Genomic DNA, 24,604 nt, shown 5'->3' on the forward strand with positions numbered 1-24,604 from the left:
TTTAAATAAACTTTGAATTTCTCTGTTGCTTTCTTTCCTGACTATGGTTGTTAGGGTTATATAGAGGATAGCCCACAACTATAATTATACTTTTTGCCATATTAGGGACAAGATGGGCTAATAATCAGTAGATAATATTCTCCTACTTTTATCCACATAAAATAAATTCTCTTAAGGAATATGACAATTGTGATTTTCTTTTTAATAAATTTTATTGGACTATAGTTGACTTAGAAAGTTGTGTTAGTTTCAGGTATACAGCAATGTAAATCAGTTATACATATACATTTATCTGTTCCTTTTCAGATTCTTTTCCCAAATAGGTTATTACACAGTATTTAGTAGCTCACCCTGTGCTATGCAGTAGGTCCTTGTCACCTATCTATTTTATGTATGGTCGTGCGAATATGTCAATCCGAACCCCCTAATTTATCCCTCCTGCCCCACATTTCCCCTTTGGTTCACTAAAAATTGGATTTCAAAATCTTTGAGTCTGTTTCTGTTTTGTAAGTTCTTTTGTATCATTTTTTGTTAGTTTCACATAGTAGTGATCTCATAGGATATTTGTCTTCCTCTGTCTGCCCTCACTTGTATGATAATTTCTAGGTCCATTGCTTATGATTTAATAATTAGTAGAGGCGTGAGTTACATGGAGGTATTCTGGGGAGAACTCAGACCATTAACACTGTGTCAGAGGGCCAAAAGACAGCCTTAATTTTTATTTAAATTGATGTTTAGAAAAAATTATTTTTTTAAAAATTTATTGGAGTATAGTTGACTTATAATGTTGTATACAGCAAAGTGAATCAGTTACGTATATATATATATATATATCCATTCCTCTTCAGATTCTTTTTTTTTTTTTTTTTTTTTGTCTTTTTGCCTTTTCTAGGGCCGCTCCCACGGCATATGGAGGTTCCCAGGCTAGGGGTCGAATCAGAGCTATAGCCGCTGGCCTACGCCACAACCACAGCAACGCCAGATCCGAGCCGCATCTGTGACCTACACCACAGCTCACGGCAACGCTAGATCCTTAACCCACTGAGCAAGGCCAGGCATGGAACCTGCAGCCTCATGGTTCCAAGTCAGATTCGTTAACCACTGCGCCACGACGGGAGCTCCTCCTCTTCAGATTCTTTTCTCACCGTAGGTTACTACGAAGTAGAGAGTAGATGTCCCTCCCTATACAGTAGGTCCTCGTTACTTCTCTGCTTTGTATATGGTAGCGGGTGTATGTATAAATCTCCCAATTTATCCTTCCCCCCAACATTTCCCCTCTGGTAACCGTAAGTCTGGTTTCAAAATCTTTGAATTCTGTTTCTGTTTTGTGAATACGTTCTTTGTATCATTTTTTAAATGAGAGTCCACATATTCATGATCACATATGACATTTGTCTTTCTCTGTCTGTTTTCACTTAGTATGATAGTTTTTAGGCCCACCCATGTTGTTGCGTATGGCGTTATTTCATTCTTACAAACATTTTTTTTTTAAACAGAAAATACTGAGACCAGTATAGCCAACTTTTGTGTGTATACCATGCTGAATCAACAAGTCACTTAGAATTTTTAGAACCAGAAGAATCTTTAAAGATTACATATCCTAAGTCCCCAGTGATGTGCTCAGTTCAGTCATGTGTCCTGTGAAGCTACTGTTGTTTGTACAATAATCTGATGGATCTCAATTGGAAAGTTAAGGATTTTAATTTAACTTGAGTACAGCTCAGCCTGGATTTGAAGGTCTTGGCCAACAAACGGGGACGTTACGGAGAATTTTTAGGTTTTTCTAAAATTCTAGTTTTTATACTTTATTTTTTTGTCTTCTTAGGGCCTCACTCGTGGCATTTGGAAGTTCCCAGGCTAGGGGTCAAATCAGAGCTGCAGCTGCCAGCCTACACCACAGCCACAGCAATGCAGGATCTGAGCTGTATCTGCGAGCTACACTGCAGCTCACGGCAATGCTGTATTCTTAACCCAATGAGCAAGGCCGGAGATTGAACCCGCGTCCTCATGAATACTAGTCGGGTTCGTTACCGCTGAGCCACAGTGGGAACTCCCAGTTTTTATACTTTAAAAAGTGTTTTCCTGTTCATTACAGCTGGAGACTTTATTACTAGGTCGAGCAGCTTATTTTTAGATGCATTTGAAGTTAAGAACAAACTAATGTATACTGAACGTATGAGGAACTGTGTATCTGTTCTTAAACATAATCTCACAATTAAGTAGCTAAAAATATTACTTGTTTAACTCTGTCCCTCAGGCTTAACTTCATTTAAAAATAAGAGCTGGCTGCCTTTTCTGCCTCTGCCCTGCTTCATGTGAAATTTCCTTCCTTGTTACCAGTGGAACAAGACACATCCTGTGGTCTTGGAAACTATAATGTTCACTGGCTCTAAATCCCTGAACTTGAAGGTTTTCTTTGCACTTGATAATTATTTTCTTTCCAGAAGAAGGTTAACTCCAACTGCCTCTTTCAAAGTGCTAAAACCTTTAAGCAAACATTAGCAGATGTGATTTTTTAGCAGCTTGAAGTTTCAGTGCTGTAAAATCAAGTTTGACCAAAAAAGGTTCTAACAGTTAAATGACTGTACTGTAGAATAATAGTATAAGAATTTTAAACGTATTTCATTATTTACCTAATTATTTCCATATCTTAATGTAAAAGAACTGGTTTTTAAAATAAAACATTTTTTAAAAGTGAGTTTACTGAAGAAAATTAAGGAAGTGAGAAAAGAGTCAAGACCAAAGTATAAACCATCCACAGTTCTACTGCCCACAGGTGGTCACCATAGAGTTTTGCTACAAAACCCTTCAGTTTTTTTTTGGTTTTTTTTTTCCTTTTTCTTTTTAGGGCCACACCTGTGGCATATGAAGTTCCCAGGCTATGAGTCAAATCAGAGCTGCAGCTGCTGGGCCTTTACCACAGCCACAGCAACACCAGATCTGAGCCACATCTGTGACCTGTGCCACAGTTTGCGGCAACACAGGGTCCTTAACCCACTGATAGAGGTCACGGATTGAACCTGAATTCTCATGGATGCTAGTTGGGTTCTTAACACTCTGGGCCACAACAGGAACCCCCAGAACCCTTCAGTCTGCATATATGATAACTTTCACAAAGTTGGAATCAAATATATGGTTTTTTGTTTTTTGTTTTTTTTTGTCTTTTCGTCCTTTTAGAGCCGCCGCACCCACGGCAAATGGAGGTTTCCAGGCTAGGGACCTAATTGGAGCTACAGCTGCCGGCCTACACAACAGCTCACGTCAACGCCAGATCCTTAACCCACTGAGCAAGGCCAGGGATCGAACCCGCAACTTCATGGTTCCTAGTCGGATTCCTTAACTACTGCACCATGATGGGAGCTCCTGAAGCATGATTTTTAATAGCTGTATAATATTCATAAATATGTATCATTACTTAATAAATTCCTTATTGTTGGATATTTGAGTTATTTCCAGATTTTTGCCATTATAGGCAGTGAAGGTTTGAATATCCTTTGAGCAAGCTCTGTATGCAGGTATAATTATTTCTGTCCTTAGGATAGATTCCCAAATGCAAAACTATTAAATCAAAGATTTTGAATTATAAGATTTAAAAAATGAATTGCCATATTGCTTTCCGGGTAGGTTATACCATTATAGACATTTTTTTTAAATAATGATTTTTATTTTTTCCATTGTAGCTGATTTACAGTGTTCTGTCAATTTTATGCTGCACGGCAAGGTGACCCAGTTACACATACATGTATACATTCTTTTTTTCACATTGTCATTCTCCGTCACAAGTGACCAGACATAGTTCCCAGTGCTATATAGCAGGATCCCATTGCTTATCCATTCCAAAGAGTATAGTTTGCATCTATTAACTCCAAATTCCCATTCCCTCCTACTCCCTCTCCCTCCCTTTTGGCAACCACAAGTCTGTTCTCCATGTCCATGATTTTCTTTTCTGTGGAAAGGTTCATTTGTGCCTTGTATTAGATTCCATATATAAGTGAAATCATATGGTATTTGTGTTTCTCTTTCTGACTTACTTCACTTAGTATGATAGTCTCTAGTTCCATCCATGTTGCTGCAAATGGCATTATTTGGTTCTTTTTTATGGCTGAGTAGTATATACCCCATCTTCTTAATTCAGTCGTCTGAATTATAGACATTTTATATAAGGCATTTGTGTAAGGTATGCCAATTATTTTGCAGTATTGATTTTTTTTTTTTTAATTGGCTGAACTGGCAGCATATGGAAGTTCCCTGACCAGGAATTGAATCCAAGCTGCAGCTGTGAACTATGATGCAGCTCCAGCAATGTCAGATCCTTTATCTACTACATCGGGCCTGGGATCAGCCTGTGCCATCACAGAGACAATGCTAGATCCTTAACCCACTGTACCACAGCAGGAACTCCATAGCATTGTTATTTCTTTATGGTGTTTTCATGTATGTATGTATGTATGTATGTATGTATATATGTATGTATGTATTTGGCTGCACCCGTGGGATGTGGAAGTTCCTGGGCCAGGGATCAAACCCACGCCACAGCAGTGACAAAGCTGGATTCTTAACCCACTGAACATCAGGGAACTCCTATGGTGTTTTTTAATTATAGAATTTTATGGAGAGGTAACTCTTTGAAAGAAAGGTACTAACATTATGTAAGTAATCACTTGTATTTCCTCTTGGGGCATTATTATTTCATTTTAAAAATTTGTTTTCCGGGAGTTCCCGTCATGGCTCAGTGGAAACGAATCTGACTAGCATCCATGAGGATGAAGGTACGATCCCTGGCCTTGCTCAGTGGGTTAAGGATCCAGGGTTGCTCTGAGCTGTGGTGTAGGTGGCAGACACGGCTCGGATCTGGTGTTGCTGTGGCTCTGGCGCAGGCCAGCAAGTATAGCTCCAATTCAACCCCTAGCCTGGGAACCTCCATATGCCATGGGTGTGGCGCTAAAAAGACACACAAATTTATGTATGCCTTTAATTTTGATGTTAAGTATGCAGTGTAGATCCGATTTTATTGCATTTTTTGGTAATTTGTTATTTGCCAACGTTCCATAGTGAATAATCTGTCATTTTGTGATTACTTTGGAAAGTTGCTCTGATGTATATCAAAGTTTTCTTATAAACCTAGGTCTGGTTTTGGATTTTCTTGTTTATGTCAGATATTTCTAGTTCCTTTCACCGTTATTGTTCATGTTCAGTATTTCTGTCTATTCTCACAATTTAATCTTTCACATGAACTTTGCAATAATTTTGTCAAATTCCACAGAAGAAAATTATATTGAGATTTTGATTAGAAATATATTAAGCTTACATTTTGAGAAAATTTACATTTTTACAATACTGTTTTTTCAGCTAAGAATATGAAATCTTTTTTTTTTTTTTTTTTGTCTTTTTAGGGTCATACCCACAGCATATGGAAGTTCCCAGGCTAGGAGTTGAATTGGAACTGCAGCTGTAGGCCACAGCCACAGCCACAGCAATGCCAGATCCCAGCCCCATCGGCAGCCTACGCCATAGGTTGCGGTAATGCTGGATCCTTTGCCCGCTGAGCAAGGCTAGGGATTAAATGCACACCCTCGTGGATACTTGTCGATTGCTTAACCTGCCGAACCACAATGGGAACTCCCTGATTTTTGTGTTTTTTTGCTACCCTTTCTAGCATGTAGAATATCACTCAGTACATAGTAATCAATCAACCAATCAATCAGTCACTTAAATAAATGTTTTTTGTTTTTTCCTTTTCATCCATACCTGGGTCATATGAAAGTTCCTGGGCCAGGGTTTGAATCTGAGCTAGAGCCGCAGCCTATGCCACAGTTGCAGCAACACCGGATCTGTAATCTACTACGTGGGCCTGGAGATTGAAGCAGTACCTCCACAGAGGCAAGCTGAGTTATTAACTCACTGTGCCACAGCAGGTACTCCTAATAAATGTTTTTGACTGAGTGAATTTATTCAAGCTTTTTTTTAAAATGTCTGTCAATAACGTTTTACTTATATAGGTTCTGTATAATCTTTTTTTTTTTTCTTTTTCTTTCTTTTTTTTTTGCTTTTTTAGGGCCACGCCCATGATGTATGGAGGTTCCCAGGCTAAAGGTCTAATTGGAACTACTGCTGCTGGAAATGTTTTAAACACTATTTACATAGCCCATAGTTTTTCTAACATTTTAATCCTTAAAACAGTCCAATGGAAAACTAATTCACTTATGAAGTTAGTGTAAACTTGATACCAAAGCCAGGAAAAAAGGAAGAAAAAAAAAGAAAGGGGAGGAGTTCCTGTTGTGGCTCAGCAGAAACGAATCTGACTGGAACCGTGAGGTTGTGGGTTCGATCCCTAGTCTCACTCAGTGGGTTGGGGATCCGGTGTTGTCGTGGGGTGTGGTGTAGGTAGCAAACGTGGCTCAGATCTGGTATTGCTATGACTGGCATAGGCCAGCAGCTGTAGCTCCGATTCAACCCCTGGCCTGGGAACCTCCATGTCCCAAGGGTGCAGCCCTAAAACAAAAAAACTGAAAAAACAAAACAAAAAAAAGGGGAAAAAGGTCAATTTCACTTGTTTAAATATAGATGGGAAAAGGTCATATTAAAAAAAAAAGACAAATCAAATCTAGCACCATGCTAGAAGAATAACATACCCAGAGCAAGCAGGGTCCATTCCAGAAATATAAAGATATTAATTATACAATGAGTTACATGTAGACCAAACATATTATCTTAACTGCCAAAAAAGTATTTACGTGATAAATTTTTTTTAAGTGGTACTCAAAGAAATTCAGAGACTGACTAATCCAAACTAAATGTCAGTACCTTTCCTATAACCAGCAATGATCTGTTAAGAAAAGATTATACAAGAGTTCCTGTCATGGCACAGCGGAAATGAATCCAACTAGGAACCATGACGTTGTGAGTTCAATCCCTGGCCTCGCTCCGTGGATTAAGGATCCGGCAGACATGGCTCAGATCTGGCGTTGCTGTGGCTGTGATGTAGGCCAGCAGCTGTGATGTAGGCCAGCAACTGTAGCTGTGCTTTGACCCCTAGCCTGGGAACCTCCATATGCCACGGCTGTGCCCCTAAAAAGCAAAAAAAAAAAAAAAAAAAGTTACAGTTACATTTCAGTCTTTGAAAGCCATATACATTGGAAGAAAATTGGAAATGTGATTGCTTGTGTCGAAATATAAAACCATTGATCTTCTCAGAAGCCTTTCATAATTATAATTTAGCCTTTTACTGAAAGATTAAGAATATCTTTGGGAGTTCCCTGTTGGTCTCATGGTTAGGACTTGGCAGTTTCAGTACTGTAGCCCAGGTTCAGTCCTGGTCTGGGAACTGAGAACCCATATCAAACCATTGCATGCTGCTACCAAAAAAAAATAAAAAAAAAAAAGGAAAGAAAGAAAAAAAATACCAGGTTGAATTTATGCATTGAGGGAGGGCAAGAAAGTTGGGTGAAGTATAACTTATTGTCGTTGGAAGGACATGGTAAGTTTTCAGAGGACTAATGCCTTAGTTGAACTTCTCAGGATTAGTAGGAGTTTACTTATTCCAGCTAAAGGAGAAGGAAACTGCACAGATGGAAGAGCATTAGCATAAGCAATGGATATGAAACAGCCTGGTTTGCTTTAAAAACTATTTTTGTTGTGTTTTGTCTTGCTTTGCTTTTCAGGGCTGCACCTGCAGCATATGGGAGTTCCCAGACTAGGGGCTGAATTGGAGCTATAGTTGCTGGCCTGTGCCACAGCCACAGCAGCTGGTGATCTGAGCCATGTCTGTGACCCACACACCACAGCTCAAGGCAATGCTAGATCCTCAGCCCACTGATTGAGGCCAGGGATTGAAACCTCATTCCCATGGATACTAGTTGGGTTCATAACCCACTGAACCACTACGGGAACGCCTTAAAACTTTTTTTTTTTTTTTTTGTCTTTTTAAGGGCCGCATCCTTGGCATATGGATGTTCCCAGGCTAAGGGTTGAATAGGAGCTACAGCTGCTGGCCTGCATCACAGCCATGGCAATGCCAGATCTGAGCCGTGTCTGTGACCTACACTATAGCTCACAGCAACGCCAGATCCTTAACCCACTGAGCGAGGCCAGGAATTGAACCCGCGTCCTCATGTATACTGGTTGGGTTTGCCAACCACTGAGCCATGACGGGAACTCCATGACTTTATTTATTATTTACTTATTTGTCTTTTTAAGGTTGCACCCATGGCATATGGAAGGTCCCAGGCTAGGGGTCAAATTGGAGCTGTAGCTGCCGGCCTACACCACAGTCATAGCCATGTGGGATCTGAGCCAAGTTTGACCTATACCATGCTCATGGCAATGCTGGATCCTTAACCCACAGGGTGAGGCTGGGGATTGAATCTGCATCCTTACGGATACTAGTTGGGTTTGTTGCTGCTGAGCCACGACAGGAGCTCCAAGTAACTTCCTTTAGTTTTAAGTGTTGGAACCAGGATTTGACTGTCACTAGAACTATATATATATTATTATTTTAAATATTATTAACATACATACTATTATTTTAAAAATATTAAAACATTTTTATTATTCATTATAATCCACCTTTACTAATATATATATATATATGCACTTTGCATAGCTATAGTCAATGTATCTTAAAAATATCAGTTTATATTCCATTTTTACTCTTTATTTTGTGCATTAAGATAGGCCACAGAACTGTGGTTGCAGACTGGTTTTTAGTATTGAATTTATTTTTTCTTTTTTGCTTTTTTTTCTCTTTGTATCTTTTGATTCTCTTCACCTATTTCTTCTACTCATCCTCTGCCCCTCTGGTAAGCACCAATCAGTTTTCTGTATGTATCTTTTTTGTTGGTGGTGGTTTTTTTTTTTTTGATTCCACATATAAAAGAGATCATACAGTATTTGTTTTTCTCTGACTTATTAGCATTATATTCTCCAGTTTTATACATGTTGTCACAAATGGCAAGATTTCGTTCTTTTTTATGGCTGAATAATATTCATTGTGTGTGTGTGTGTGTGTGTGTATCACATTTTCTTTATCCTTTCACTCATTAGTGTACATTTAGATTGAAATAACATGGCAGTGAACATTGAGGGTACATGGGTCTTTTCAAGTTAGTGTTTTTGTTTTCTTCAGTTAAATACCCAGATATGAAATTGCTGGATCATATATGGTAGTTCTATTTTTAATTTTTTGAGTAACTTCCATACTGTTTTTTGTTTCTTTTTTTTTTTTTAGTGATTTTTATTTTTTCCATTATAGTTTGTTTACAGTGTTGTGTCAGTTTTCTACTGTACAGCAAAGTGACCCAGTCACACACATATATATACATTCTTCTTCTCACATTATCCTCCATCATGCTCCATCACAAGTGACTAGATATAGTTCCCAGTGCGACACAGCAGGATATCATTGCTTATCCATTCCAAATGCAATAATTTACACCATACTATTTTCCATATTGGCTTCACCGATTTACATTCCCACCAGTAGTGCACAAGGGTTTGCTTTTCTTTACTTTCTTGCCACAATACTTGTTATTTATTGTCTTTTTGATAATGGTCCTTGGAATAGGAATGAGGTGATGGCTTATTGTGGTTTTGATTTGCATTTCTCTGATGATTAGTGATGCTGAGCATCATTTCGTATACTGTTGGACATCTGTATGTCTTCTTTGGAAAAGTGTCTATTCAGATCTTTTGTCCATTTTTTTTTTTGTTTTGTTTTTTTGTCTTTTCTAGAGTCACACCCACGGCATATGAAGGTTCCCAGGCTAGGGGTCTACCATCCCCGAGGATGTGGGTTATATAAAAAACTGAATCACTGTGCTGTAATACCTGAAATTAACACAGCAATGTTAATCAACTACAATGAGAGAGAATCTTTGTATATTCTTTTCTCCTTTGTTTTTTCTCCATTGTATTTTCTTTTCTCCTTTGCTGCAGATTAATTGGCCATAAATGGTATAGATTTATTTCTGGACTCTATTCTGTTCCATTGATCTGTGTGTCTGTTTTCATGTCAGTAGGATACTATTTCATTTACTTTAGTTTTGTAATAGAGTTTGAAATCACTTATGCCCCCAGTTTTGTTCTTTATCAAGATTGCTTTGGCTATGTGAATTCTTTTATGTCCCTTAGAAATTTTAGGATTTGGGGAGTTGCCATCGTGGCCCAGCAGTAACGAACCCCAACTGGTATCCATGAGGATGGGGTTTTGATCTCTGGCCTTGCTCAGTGGGTTAAGAATCTGGTGTTGTGGTGAGAGCTGTGGTGTAGGTTGCAGATGAAGCTTGGATTCTACATTGCTATGGCTGTAGTGTAGCCTGGCAGCTACAGCTCCATTTTGACCCCTAGCCTGGTAATTTCCATACGCTACAGGTGTGGCCCTAAAAAGCCAAAAAAAAAAAAAAAAAAAAAAAAAAGAAATTTCAGGATTTTGGAAAAATGCCATTGGAATTTTGATGGGGATTGCATTGAATTTGTAGATTGCTTTAGGTAGTATGGATACTTTAACAATATTGATTCTTCCAGTCCTTGAGTATGGATTATCTCTTCATTTATTTGTGTCTTCAATTTCTTTCAGTGATGTCTTATAGTTTTCAATATGTATATATCCTTTCATCCCTTTGATTAAATTTATTCCTAGATGCTTTTTTTTTTTTTTTTTTTTTAAATCCAGTGCCACATCTGTGGCTTATGGAAGTTCCCAGGCTAGGGGTTGAATTGGAGCTATTGCCACAGCCACAGCAATGCGGGATCCAAGCCAATTCTGTAGCCTACACCACAGCTTACAGCAACTCCAGATCCCTAACCCAAAGAGGAGGCCAGGGATCAAACCTGCATTGTTATGGATACTAGTTGGTTTGTAACCTTCTGCGCTGCAACAGGAACTCCTTAATTTGTCTTTCTGATTGTTTGTTTTTGGTACATAGAAAGGTAACAGATTTTTGTGTATTGATTTTGTATCCTGCAACTTTACTGAATTTGTTTATTAGTTCCAACAGCTTTTTGATGGAGTCTTTAGGGTATTCTATACAATGTGATATATGCAAATAGTGACAGTTTTATTTCTTCCTTTCCGACTTGGATGTCTTTTATTTTTTCTTGTCTAATTGCTCTTGCTACAACTACTTCCCATAGGAAGTGCTGGAACCAGGATTTGACTGTCACTGGAACTTCTGTTTTTTTTTTTTAACTGCTTTGTTTGTTTGGCTGAGCCCACAGCCTGTAGAAGTTCCTGAGCCTGGGAGCGAACCCATTCAGCAGCAGCAGCCAGAGCCATAGCAGTGACAAAGCCAGATCCTTAACCCTCCACGCCATGAAGAAACGCCTTTAACTGTTTTTTGAGACACGTTTTTACTCAATTCATGAAAGATTGGAGTGGAAAACTGGGATGCTAATTTATTAATTTGTAGAGGGATTATATCTAATCAAGAGGTGTATGATCTGTATTGGCAGTGATTCTCAACCTTTATTCTAATACTTGCACTCATATACTTCTTATCTTCATCCAGTAAAAATCTGTTGAGCTTTACATTGTGTGGTTTGTATTTGCAAAATAATAAATATATCGAATATGCCTTTCAAACTATGGACACCCTAGTTGAGATGCTCATTTAGTTTTGTTGTGTACAAGCAAAGTACCTTGGAATGTTATGTGTGTCAAGCATTTAGCATATGGTGGAGATGAAACAGAGAATGATATCATTGATTAGCAAGCACCTATACTCTGTGGGATTTAAGAATCCATGGAAGGAAAAAAAAAAGAAAAGCACTGAGAACTATGTCCAGTCACTTATGATGGAGCATTATAATGGGAGAAAAAAGAATGTATACATGTATGTGTAACCAGGTCACCATGCTATACAGTAGAAAAAAAATTGTATTGGGGAAATAACAATTTAAAAAATTCAAAAAATATTTACAATATTAAAAAAAAATAAATTAAAAAAAAAAAGAATCCATGGAAGGTTTTTGAGCATGGAGCCAGAAATGCATGATCTGGGCAAATCTGAATTTAAACAAGAGGTCTGTGGTTGCAGTGTGAAGGTTGGATTAAAGGGAAGAGAAAATGGAGTCTGGGAAGTTGAGCTATAATAGTTATTTAAATAAATGATGTATAAGCACTGACTTAGCAGAGAAAGAAGAGAAATTAAGATGGATTTGTTTAAAAAGAAAAAGAAAAGGATGGACTTGTTAGCTGAAGGTAGAAGTTGTGAGAGAAGAAAGTTGTTCATATTTCCCACCTTTTTCAAAAAGAGTCACTACCGTAACGTATAATATGTTTAAACTAAGGCTTTTGGCATCATGAAGCTTTAAGCCATGAGGTCACACTGTATTTGGAAGTCTTGAATTCTAAGAGTTTTTGTTTGTTTGTTTGCTATGTTTTTTTTTTAAAATGCATAGGGTACTTCTGCAGGTGGCTTCTTTCACTCATGATTTTTCTCCCCAGCATTTTCAGTTTCAGTCCCAGATCTTGCCCTTAAGAATGTTCTTTCTCTTCCTGTGTACTCACTATTTTGGTAGTGATTCTTCACCTTTTATGAGCTGTATTCATAGACGAAGTGAATTAAAAGTAGTTTGGGGTTTTCTGGTGGCCTACCTGTTGAGAGTTGAGAACTTGGTGTTGTCACTGCTGTGGCTTGGGTTTGATTCCTGCCCTGGGAACTTCCACATGCCAAGGGCTTGGCAAAAAAAAAAAAAAAAAAAAAAAAAAAAAAGTAGTTTGATATTGTTTTTGTTCCCATTGTGTTGAAGGTTAAGATTTCTGTTGTTTCTGACACTTCATCCTACATTTTGTATCTTTGACTGACAGCTGCTATGCAAAGAAAGCCCAAATCATATTCATCGTCTTTAATGGATCAGATTCCCATCAAATTCCTTATTCGGCAGGCTCAAGGGCTGCAGCAGGAGTTGGGAGGTATTTGTTTTATTTGCTTTTCACTGCTAATGTTTATTGTTAAAAAATACCTATTGTTTATTAGGTTATAAAGTTCAATAGGTGCTCAAAGCTGAAAACCCAGTTTGAGTGAAATTCCTCGTTACTTCCCTCACAGTCTTATTCCCTGCAAACCACGCCTTACCCCAGCACCCCAGCTGTTTTATTTTGGTGTGTAATTTCAGACATTCTTTTCTACAGGTTGAACCATACGAAATTACAGGTATTCAACTATTTTTGACCTACAAAAATACAGTTTCATATGGTTGAAACTAATATGCATATATAAATTTTTTTTTTAAACCCCAAATGGTATTCTACTCCATCTCTTCTGAGACTTTCAGTTTTCTCTTGGAGTCTTGGAAATCTTATTTCACTACCTTGTTTTTATTGCTCCATAAAATTCCATAGGATGGAATTACTACAATATTTTTGCTATAAAACTATCAAATAGAAATACAGTAATATTTCTTGAAATTTAATTTTTTTCTTAATTTAACACCTTTTTATGTTTGAGTATATGATTGTTTTGTTTTTTGGTTTATTTCTTTGAAGTTGTAATTTTCTTTTTCTTTGTTATGGTTGGTTTCAGGGGTGAAGATGAGCTTTCTTTGGTTCTCTTTAGACAGATATCTGCATTTATTTACTTATATCTTTGCATAATCTCTTTCCAGAGAAATAATGTTATATTTGGCAGCATTTGGAAACTAATGTTTTTGTTATTGAAGAGATTGTGTAGATTAATTTGCACTATTGCAAACAGTCATTTTTGTGACTGTTTTGGGATAGTCTTGATTATACATATACTTGCGCATTTAAACTTTAAAATAATACTACTCTTGATTGTTACAGTATTTTTTTTTTTCAAACAGATGCATTTATTTTAAGCAGTTCCTATGAGAAAGGAAGGCAGAACTTAATCCCTATTGAGACTAAGCAGTGGTTTGATTTGATATAAGTTGCATAAGAAGGGGATGATTGGATCTAAAGTACTTTTGCTACTACCAATACTCTTAGAGCTTTGGAGATGATGATAATTGTTGTATAATTACAACATTTGTTAGGTAGATAACAGAGTGCTCTGCATATATCTAAATAGGCATTTTTACAGTATCATCATTTATTTTCTGATTGTTGATATTACACAACAATAATCATAAATAATCAGACTACACTATATGCAAAAGTTTAGAAACAAGACTTAGATTTAGTCAAAGCAGGGTTTCCCAAACCCTTTGAACTTCCTTAACCCTTCTTAAAAGAAGACAAAGGCACCCTCTTGTGGCTATTATCAGTACTACTTGGGTGGGCGGACATACTTAGCTGGTTGACTTTGGAACTTTAATAAATATCTTTCAACCTACTTCCTTACAGTTAGATACAGACAGTATTGCTTACCTTGTAGGATATTAGGGTGAAATTAGAAAATATAATGTATACATTTAGACAACTTCAATTGTACCCATCTACAGCAGTGATTTTTAGCCAGGTTGGAGAAGAGGATATGTTTTCCTATTAGAGTTTCTGAGGGAGGCCTTTTTCAAAGCATAGATGATCTCCCCCAGTGAACATTCTTTTGCCTTCTTTTTCTTTCCTTCCCACTCAACTCAGAACTACTGCTGTGACAGACAACTCTTCCGAATGGAAGACTTTTATGCTGGGATAAAGTGGAAGAAAGCATAAGAACTTTTGATTAAAGTAGTGGTTTCCAGCTTCCTGTGTGTCAGTTCATTTAGGGATCTTTCTTTTAAGTAGGTTCTTTGACTGACTTACTGGCCAGAAGTTCTCAAACTGTAGCATGCATGCATAAGAAGTACATATTCCTTTGGCTTGCTGAAAATGAAAGGGAGGAGAGAGCGGGGAAGGAGAAGAGAGAAGAGTTTGATGATTAAAATGAAGGCTCCATTGGTTTCTTGTTAATTTTCAAGGGTTGCATTCTGCTTTACTACGTCTCCTTGCAACTAACTACCCACACTTATGCATTGTGGATGATTGGATCTGTGAAGAAGAAATCACAGGGACTGACGCCCTGTTAAGGCGAATGCTCCTGACTAATAACGCCAAAAACCACTCTCCTAAACAACTCCAAGAAGGTATAGTAAGTTGATACTCCTATTACCCCTTTAGTAGTACAAAGAGGTGGGCTCATTGAAATCTTAAAAGCATGAGAATTTCCCTGGGGATATAGCAGTATTTTGGTGAATATAGTAATTCTCTTGAGTTTAAGGAGTTTTACTATTTCTCTCTGACATGTGCCTCATAGGTCTTATATCACTTAACAGGTCATGTGGTTTTGGGAAGGTCCTAAAACTGGTCAGGAATAAGTGCCATGGACTAGAACAGTGTATTTGCTATTATTGGATAATATTCTAGATCAGCACTGTCAAATAGAAATATGACACGAGCCCCACATAGTTTTAAACTTTCTATAGATTGCCACATTAAAAAAGTAAAAACAGACAAAATTAATTTTAATAATTATTTTGTATAATCTAATTTATCAAATATATTATCATTTTATTATGTAGTCAATATTAAATACTATTAGTGAGATGTTTTACTGTTTTTCCATTGTGAGTCTCTGCAGTGTGGTATATATTTTTTGCTTAAAGCACATCTCATTTTGGACTAGCTACATTTCAAGTGCTCAGTAGTCAGAGGTGATTTGTGACTATTCTGTTGAAGGAGATGGTTCTAGAGCATGGTTCTACTAACAGCAATTTGCTGGTTGCTGACAACCCATAAAGGTTTAATCTTTGGAGAAAGAAGTCAAGAAGTTTGAATTTTTCAAAAGAATGTTGCTACTGAAAGCCATGCTTAGGTTTATTTTTATGTTTCAATTTTTTTTTTTTTTTTTTGTCTTTTTAGGGCCGTACCCACAGCATATGGAGGTTCCCAGGCTAGGAGTCTAATCAGAGCTGTAGCCACTGGCCTACACCAGAGCCACAGCAACTCGGGATCCAAGCTGTGTCTGTGACCTACACCACAGCTCATGGCAACGCCAGATCCTTGACCCGCTGGGCGAAGCCAGGGATCGAACCCACAACCCCATAGTTCCTCGTCGGATTGTTTCCGCTGCTCCATGATGGGAACTCCTGTTTCAATTTTTAAAGTCATTGTGAATCACTAAGGAAATCACATTTGTCTTTGGGTCAGTGTCATTAATGTCATTTTAAAAATGAGATTTTTTTTGTTCTTTATGAAATAACTTTTAACGTGAATTTTTCTTTTTTTTTTTCTTTTCTTTTTTTTTTTTTTTTTTTTTTTTATTTCATTTATCTTATTTATTTTAATTTTTAGAATTTTTTTTTTTTTTTTTTTTTTTTTTTTTTTTAGAATTTTTTCCCTTGAACATGAATTTTCCTTAAGGGCCTAATTTTAAGTGTACTCAAAACTGTGGCTAGGATTTTACTTTTTTTAAAGTAATATACTTTTTTAAAAACAATATATATTTTTAATTTATGTGGCGTATAGTGTGATAGAGAATATTACTTCCTATTTGGTAAGCCATATAGCATTTAAATTATGACTGCTAAATTTTCCTTTTAGCATTTTCAGCTGTCCCAGTAAGTCACACACAAGTGATGCAGATTCTAGAACACTTGACTCTACTCTCCGCTAGTGAACTTATACCGTATGCAGAAGTATTAACATCTAATATGAATCAGCTGTTGAATTCAGGGGTTCCACGGCGAATTCTTCAAACAGTCAATAAACTGTGGATGGTTCTTAATACTGTGATGCCTAGAAGGTAATTTTAGTGTATTTTTACATGTAATAGATAAATGTATAGCAGTGATTATATATAATAGCCTAAACCTAAATGTTGAAAAAAATTGTTAACTTTTTGACAATATAAATCATTTCTGAAAACGACTTATTAAAGAGTTGCTGTAACTTTAAGGAAAAAGAATAAACTTTATCTTAAGAAACCTTAAGGTATTTCCAACTTGAGAAAGTTCTTTAAAAGCGAGAGTTCTATGTATAGTCGTTTGTGGTTAATTTGATTAGATTAACATTGTGTCTTGTGTCATTGCAGTGGTTCCAAATTTTGTTGTGTGTTAAGATCAGCTGGAAAGCTTTTAAACCTCCTGATCTCCACGTTGTAACCCGCCTCAGTTAAATCGAGTGTCTGCGGGTGGGAGTCAGGCATTAGTATTTTTTTCAAGGATTCCCCAGGTGATTTTAATGTGTAGCAAAATTTAGAAATCTCTCTCTCTCTTTTTTTTTTTTTTTGTCTTTTTAGGGCCCTACCCCCACGGCATATGTAGGTTCCCAGGCTAGGGGTCTAATTGAAGCCCCAGCTGCCAGCCAACGCCACAGCCACAGCAACGCCAGATCTGAGCTCATGGCAGCGCCGGATCCTTAACCCACTGAGTGAGGCCAGGGATCAAACCTCGACCTCATGCCTCCTAGTCCGATTTGTTTCTGCTGCGCCACATGGGAACTCCTAGAAATCATTATATTGTCTTTAATCAAATGGGTCTCTGCTGGTCCATAGACTGCATCAAAAATACTTAGCTCTAAAAACAAACACTGGGCCTAACTTAACTGAGATTTTGATGCAGTAGGTCAGGGAATATTTATACTTCTAAATTTTATTTTTTACTTATATCAAATTAATAAATGTACATAAGTTACATAGGGCATAAAGTCTGACCTCACTTTCCCATTTTGGACAATTGCTCCCCAGAGACAACTATTTTCAGCTCTTCTCTCTTTATTCTGGCATTTATATCCCACCATATATCACGATCATATGCTTATAATTACAGTGATTTCTTTACTTTCCAGTTTAGAAATTATCTTTCGACTCTACAAGATGAAAATGGAACACATCTTCCCCGAACACATAGTGTCTCTTCCTCCATTTCTCCCAACAGTTATATAAAAACTTTTGGTTAAAAAAATACTCAGTGTGCGTATTATTATGACTGTATAAGTGTTTTGTATAGTTGGTCTGTGCAATATCCTTTGATTACTATTTCTCTCATAAAGCTGCCTCCTCCTCAACACCCCACATAAACCCTGAGATGTTTGCCTCTTTTCCATTTGTTCAAGGTATTTTGTGTGTGTCAATAGCTAATTCACCCTCAACTCTATCAATGACGGGAAATTTACATTACAGTTAGTTTTAACACACTCAGGTAACACATCAGTAACATTTTTTTCTTGGAAACCTTCCTTTCAGAGCTTTCCATCCTTGTGTTTCAATCTGGGACGTACACAGGAGCCAGCTGGAACTGCTTTTGACTCTTGGTTGGATTCCATGTTTTTCTCTGGGTTTTAGTTCCTTATTTCAGCGAATGGAACTCGCACTCAACTTGCTTCCTGAGAAAGGGTGTTTGGGAAACTTTTTTAAAAAACTTTCATATGTGAAAAGGTTTTTATTCTTCCCCTCACACGTGTGATTGATATTTAGCCTAGGAATAGAATTCACACTCAGTTTTCCTTTTTATAACTTTGAAGGCTCTATCCTATTGAAGGAACTAGAATTTCCCTAATTACTTAATGCTAAGTAATCCAGTGTTATACCGATTCCCAATCCTTTGTATGTGACCATTGCTTTTTCTCTCAAGAACATTTTCAGTTCTCTTCTTTCACTGTTTGCTGAATTTCATGATGATACATTTTGGTCTTTTAAATTCATGGTGCTGGGCACTAGTTTGGCCTTTTTTCTTATCTGGGGACTAATGTTGATGCCTTCATTTCCAGGATATTTTCTTAGTTTTTTTTTTTTTTTCCTTTTTGTTTGTTTGGCTACGCCTGTGGGCACATAGAAGTTCCTGAGCCAGGGACTGAACCTCCACCACAGCAGTAACCAGAGCCACAGCAGTGACAATGCCAGATCCTTAACCTGCTGATCCACTGGGGAACTCCTTCTAGGATATTTTCTTTTCAATGCTTTACTTCCCTCAATTTTCTTGTATTTTGCTATTTGGATTTTAAACCTCTTGAACTTACTCTGATTTTCTCCTTTTTTCTCTTCTATTTTTTTCTCCTCTTTTTTTTTTTTTTTTTTTGCTTTTTGGGCCACATCTGTGGCATATGGAGCTTCCCAGGCTAGGAGTCTAATCGGAGCTACAGCTGCCGGCCTGTAACACAGCCACAGCAACACCAGATCTGAGCCTCATCTGTGACCTACACCACAGCTGACAGCAACTCCAGATCCTTATCCCACTGAGCGAGGCCAGAGATGAAACCCACATCCTCATGGATACTCGTCGGGTTCATTACCACTGAGCCACAATAGGAACTCCTCTCCTCTATTTTAAAATTTACCTTTTGAATACATTTTTTCTGGATATTCCTTTTGTGTTATCTTTTCACTTTATTTTATTTTTATTTTTTGGCTGCCTCACAGCATATGGAGTTCCTGGGCCAGGGATCAGATTCAAGCTCGAATCTGATCCCTGGCCCAGGAACTCTGTGTGCTGCTGGGGAGCCAAAAAAGAAAAAAAAAAAAAAATGCAGTTCCTGAGCCAGAAATCAGATTCCAGCTGCAATTGCAGCTTAAGCCATAGCTGTGGCAATGCTGATCCTTTAATGTACTGTGCTGGGTCAGGGGTCGAACCTGCATCCTGGTGCTGCAGAAATGCCGCCTGTGTTATCCTCTCAACTTTCCTTTGCATTTAAAGTATTTCTGTTATAGTCTTAATTTCTAAGAGCTCTTTCTTATCTGAATATCCATAAACTCCTCCTGTTCTTGTTTCTTATACAAAATATTTTATCCTTTAGGAATATTAATTATAGATTTAAGAACTTTTTTTCTTCTCATCCCTCCACTCTCTGTTTCTTTGGCTTTCCTTTCTTTCTGTTCATATATTTTAATCTTTTTCAAAGCAGAAGCTTTCCTTTCTGTAAATGTCTGATGACTGTTGGCTGTCTGCTCATGTTTAAGAGTTGGTAAGCTCTGTGTGAGAGGCAGAGCTAGTGGACTCCTGGGCTTCACGGAAAGAGATCAGATACCCCCCATATTGGCATATCCCTCCGTAATTCTGATGTGTAGTCAGGTTAGTGACCATGCTTATAGTCTGTTGCGGTCTCATCTCAAAGTGGCATTTCATATTGAGATTCTATGATGATAAATATTGAACAGTGATGTAATTTATGGGGGCAGTTAGAAAGTGCTTTGGCAGATACCATTTCATTTGCAGGTATTATATTCTTGTTTTACAGTTGAAGAAACAGTTCAGAGAGGCTCAATGACTTACACAGAGTCATATAGCCAGTATCATATAACTGAGGTTTTCATTTGTATTTTAATTTTATATGCCATGATTATTCCATTACAACTGTGAAGATATTTGAAACTACTTTGTGTTTATTCTTTTATCTTCATTTTAGAAACATAATAATAGGTTAGATTTCTATAGTTTTTAATTTTTCCAAATTCATTTGCACCTGTTCTCTAATGTTTTCCTGAATATCTCTTTCTAAGGTAAAAGGAATTGGATGGCTGCAGGTTTCAATTATGATACAGCTGTTTTTAAACATGTGATTATTATTTTCTCATCAGGCTGTGGGTTATGACAGTTAATGCCCTTCAACCTTCAATAAAGTTTGTACGGCAGCAAAAGTATACTCAGAATGACCTGATGATAGATCCTCTCATTGTGCTAAGATGTGATCAGAGAGTATACAGGTATGTGTCATTTGAGTTTCATTTTTACTATAGAGTTATGCTTTGGAGAGTCAAAGGAAATTGAAGTTCAGTTTAAGCTTATATCTTAGTATCTTTACAGATAATTTGGCAGTATGACCTGAGAGGTTTTTGTTTTTGTTTTTTGGTTCTTTATACTCCAGAACTATTATATTTGGTTTAATATTTAATATGTGATTAACAAAATGTACAGTGGAAAGTCTTATTGTCTCATATATACATGCTGTATTTTTAAAGCAAAATTCTTCTTTGGCCCCTTTTGACCAATCTACTTCCATCTCCAGAGCAAACTTTAATGTCATAATGGTGTGTATGTAGCTTTACTTTCTATGTATTTACAAATTTATAAATAGAAATATTTACTTTTTTGTTTTGGGTGATTTTGAAAAACATAAGTGATATTTTTGTGTGTGTGGCTTTAAAAAAATTTGCTATTCTCAGAGTTCCTGTCCTGGCTCAGTGGAAACAAATCTGACTAGCATCCATAAGGACGCAGGTTTGATCCCTGGCCCACTCAATGGGTTAAGGATGTGGCGTTGCTGTGAGCTGTGATGTAGGTCACAGATGTGGCTTGGATCCTGCGTTGCTGTGGCTGTGGCGTAGGCTGGCAGGTGTAGCTCTGATTCTACCCCTAGCCTGGGAACCCCCTATATGCCCGGGTGCAGCCCTAAAAAGACAAAAAAAAAAAAAAAAAATTACCGTTCTCAGAGTTTCCCCCATGGTGCACTGGGTTAAGAATCTGATTGCAGTGGCTCAGGTCACTGTAGAGGTGCACGTTTGATCCCTGGCCCGGTCTACTAGGTTAGAGGATCTGGCGTTGCTGCAGATGCGGCATAGATCACAACTGCAGCTTGGATGTGATCCCTAGCCCGGGAACCACATGCTGTGTGGCAGCCAAAAAAGAAAGAAAAAAATGTCTGGTGGAGCTTAGGGGTTTTTTTTCTTTTCTTTTTAAATAAATACTCTGGGCAATTCTTATCTTCAATTTTGGGAAACATTGCCATGGTTTATTTAACCATTAAGAGATATATATCTCTCTTAATGAATTTTATTACATTTATAGTTGTACAGTGATCATCACAAACCAATTTTATAGCATTTCCATCCCAAACCCCAGCACATCTCCCCACCCCACAGCCTATCTCATTTGGAAAACATAAGTTTGTTAAACCCTGTGAGTCAGTATCTGTTCTGCAAAGAAGTTCATTGTGTCCTTTTTTTTTAGATTCCATATGTAAAGTGATAGCATTTGATGTTGGTGTCTCACAGTCTGACTGACTTCATTTAGCATGATAATTTCTAGGTCCATCCATGTTGCTGCAAATGCCGTATTTCTTTCCTTTTAGTGGCTGAGTAATATTCCATTGTGTATATGTGCCACAGTTTCTTTATTCGCTCCTCTGTCCATGGACATTTAGGTTATTTCCATGTCTTGGCTATTGTATATAGTGCTGCAATGAACATTGGAGTACATGTATCTTTTCAAGTCATGGTTTTCTCTGGATAGATGCCCAGGAGTGGGATTGCTGGATCAAATGGTAATTCTATTTTTAGTTTTCTCAGGAATCTCCATACTGTTTTCCACAGTGGTTGCACCAATGGACATTGCCACCAGCAGTGTAATAGGATTCCCTTTTCTCTACACCCTCTCCAGCACTTACTGTCTGTAGACTTTTTGATGATGGCCATTCTGTCTGGTGTAAGGTTATATACCTCATAGTGGTTTTGATTTGCATTTCACTAATAATGAGTGATGTTGAACATCTTTTCATGTGTTTTTTGGCCATCTGTATGTCTTTTTTTGGGAATTGTCTGTTTAGATCTGCCCATTTTTTGATGGGGTTGTTTGTTTTTTTGGTATTGAGCCACAGAAGGTGTTTATAACCATTGATATTTTTTTTCACTGTTAATCCATGCATGTTTATGGTAGAAAATCTGGACATTTAAGAAAAACTATTGGCACATTGATGGACATTTAGGCTATTTTCAGTGTTTAATAATTAAAAACAAATCTGTACTGCTTGTTAATGCACACATGCTCGATCTGTGATAGGCAGAGAAGTGGCATTGTCAGGTTTTTCTAAGAGCTTGGCTTCTAAAATTATAGTGGTTACTAATTTATCTTTTTTTGTTTCCTTTTGTACATTGCATTCTTTTATCTATTCTTATTTAAGTTTAATTTATAACAACTTCGGGGGAATGAATAATTATTCATTTTATAATTGAGGAAATTAAGGTTCAGTAAATAACATACTGTCAAGTGGATGAAGCATTCCTGGAATAGAGTTGTCTAGCTCCAAAGCATAAATAGGAGTAGAAAGAATAAACATTCTAGTCTCCTTCATCTTATCAATAATAGACTATTTCTCTTTGATGGCAGCTGCTTTGCAGGCTCATATCTAAGAGATTTATAGGTAGTGACTTTTTTTGTGGAAAGGAATGCTTTTTCTCGAGGGTAGACATTATATTTGATTTTAGCTGATAAGATGAAATAGATAATACTATTCAGACAACCTTGAAATATAGAGAATTATATATATTAAGCTTTCATTTTGAGAGTAAGTATTTCAGTGGGAAAAATGTTACTTTTCTACTCTTTTCATGTTTTCAGGTAATAGGTTTTTGTAATTATTTATAAATAATAATTTATAAATTTATCTTCTTTTCTCATGTATTTTTCTTTTCTTTTTTCTTTGTTGAGATGCCCCCCACTGATGGATATTACTCTACACATGTTGAATGGATACCTTCTGGCATCCAAAGCTTACCTTAGTGCTCATCTGAAGGAAACGGCAGAACAAGATAGGCCTTCTCAGAATAATACAATAGGTTTAGTTGGACAAACCGATGGTCCAGAAGTTACCAGAGAAGAATTGAAAAATGCATTACTGGCTGCTCAGGTAATAAAGTACAATTTAGTCAAAAAGGGCAGAGGACTTCCCTGTTAATATAATCACTTCAATAGGTGGTATATTATGCCTTCTCTATATATTATGCATTTTAAATTACACATTTTTAATTACCGAATGTATATATAATGGTGTTCTTTTTTCTTTTTTTCTCTTTTGGCCATCTTGTGGCATGTGGAATTCCCAGGCCAGGGATCAGATCTGAGCCACAGTTTGCAGCCTGTGCTGCAGCTGATCCTGTTGTGCAACAGTGGGAATTCCTATAATGGTGTTTCTTTTGCTGCTGAATATCAAATGGACTACATTATTAACATCAGGAATAATCATCATGATATTAATTGAATAGCCATTTAAATGAGATTTACATTTTAACAAAATATAGGACTTTTGTATCTTAAAATCAAACAGAAAAAAAACAAATGGAGACAATAAGAAACATATATATATAATAAAATGTTGAGCACTGATAAATAGTATGACAGTATAAGATGTTAAATTTCATATTTAGAAAAGTTTTATAACAATGTACAATTTACTGAAGGCTTAGTAATTTTTTACTAATGTAGGACATATGAAATGATTGAATGTTAAGAAATTTGAGGTCTTTAAAAAGTAGAAATGTTTTCTTAGTTTGCAGTTTGTTTTCTGGGAGTTCCTATTGTGGCTCAGCGGGTTAAGAACCAGACATAGTGTCTGTAAGGATGTGAGTTTGATCCCTGGCTTCTCTCAGTGGGTTAAGGAGCTGGCATGGCTGTGGCTGTGGCATAGGCCGGCAACTGCAGCTCCAATTTGACCCCTAGCCCGGGAACTTCCATATGCTGTAGGTGTGGCCCTTAAAAAAAAATTTTTTTTTTCTGCAATTTTTCATTGGCAACAAGGGGAATAGAGTAATAACATAGATTCACAATCCCTTATCTGTAATGCAGAAATCCAAAAGGCTATGAAAACTGAAGCATTTTTTGGTAATTAAGTTGGCAGAAAAACCTGACCCTAATGTGACCTCATTTGTGACAAAACTTCACTCAGTTGATGTGAAGCTATTTATGGCCTTTTTCCCACTTAATGTGAATACTGGTATATTTTGCCTCAGCAATGGTAATATGT

The 24,604-nt window shown here is 37.0% G+C and overlaps 1 protein-coding gene across 1 annotated transcript in view; it reads left to right on the forward strand.

The window, feature by feature from the left end:
* INTS2 (integrator complex subunit 2) overlaps positions 1–24,604 on the forward strand; it is a 62,201-nt gene that overhangs the window by 30,912 nt on the left and 6,685 nt on the right. Inside the window, exons 16-20 of the mRNA XM_021067302.1 lie at positions 12,806–12,910; positions 14,857–15,021; positions 16,478–16,679; positions 20,448–20,573; positions 23,293–23,491. Of these exons, the coding sequence (XP_020922961.1) occupies positions 12,806–12,910; positions 14,857–15,021; positions 16,478–16,679; positions 20,448–20,573; positions 23,293–23,491 (797 nt within the window). The remainder of the gene's footprint in view (positions 1–12,805; positions 12,911–14,856; positions 15,022–16,477; positions 16,680–20,447; positions 20,574–23,292; positions 23,492–24,604) is intronic.

The sequence above is a fragment of the Sus scrofa genome, chromosome 12 (assembly GCF_000003025.6).
Source record: "Sus scrofa isolate TJ Tabasco breed Duroc chromosome 12, Sscrofa11.1, whole genome shotgun sequence".
In the NCBI taxonomy this organism is placed as follows: Eukaryota; Metazoa; Chordata; class Mammalia; order Artiodactyla; family Suidae; genus Sus; species Sus scrofa.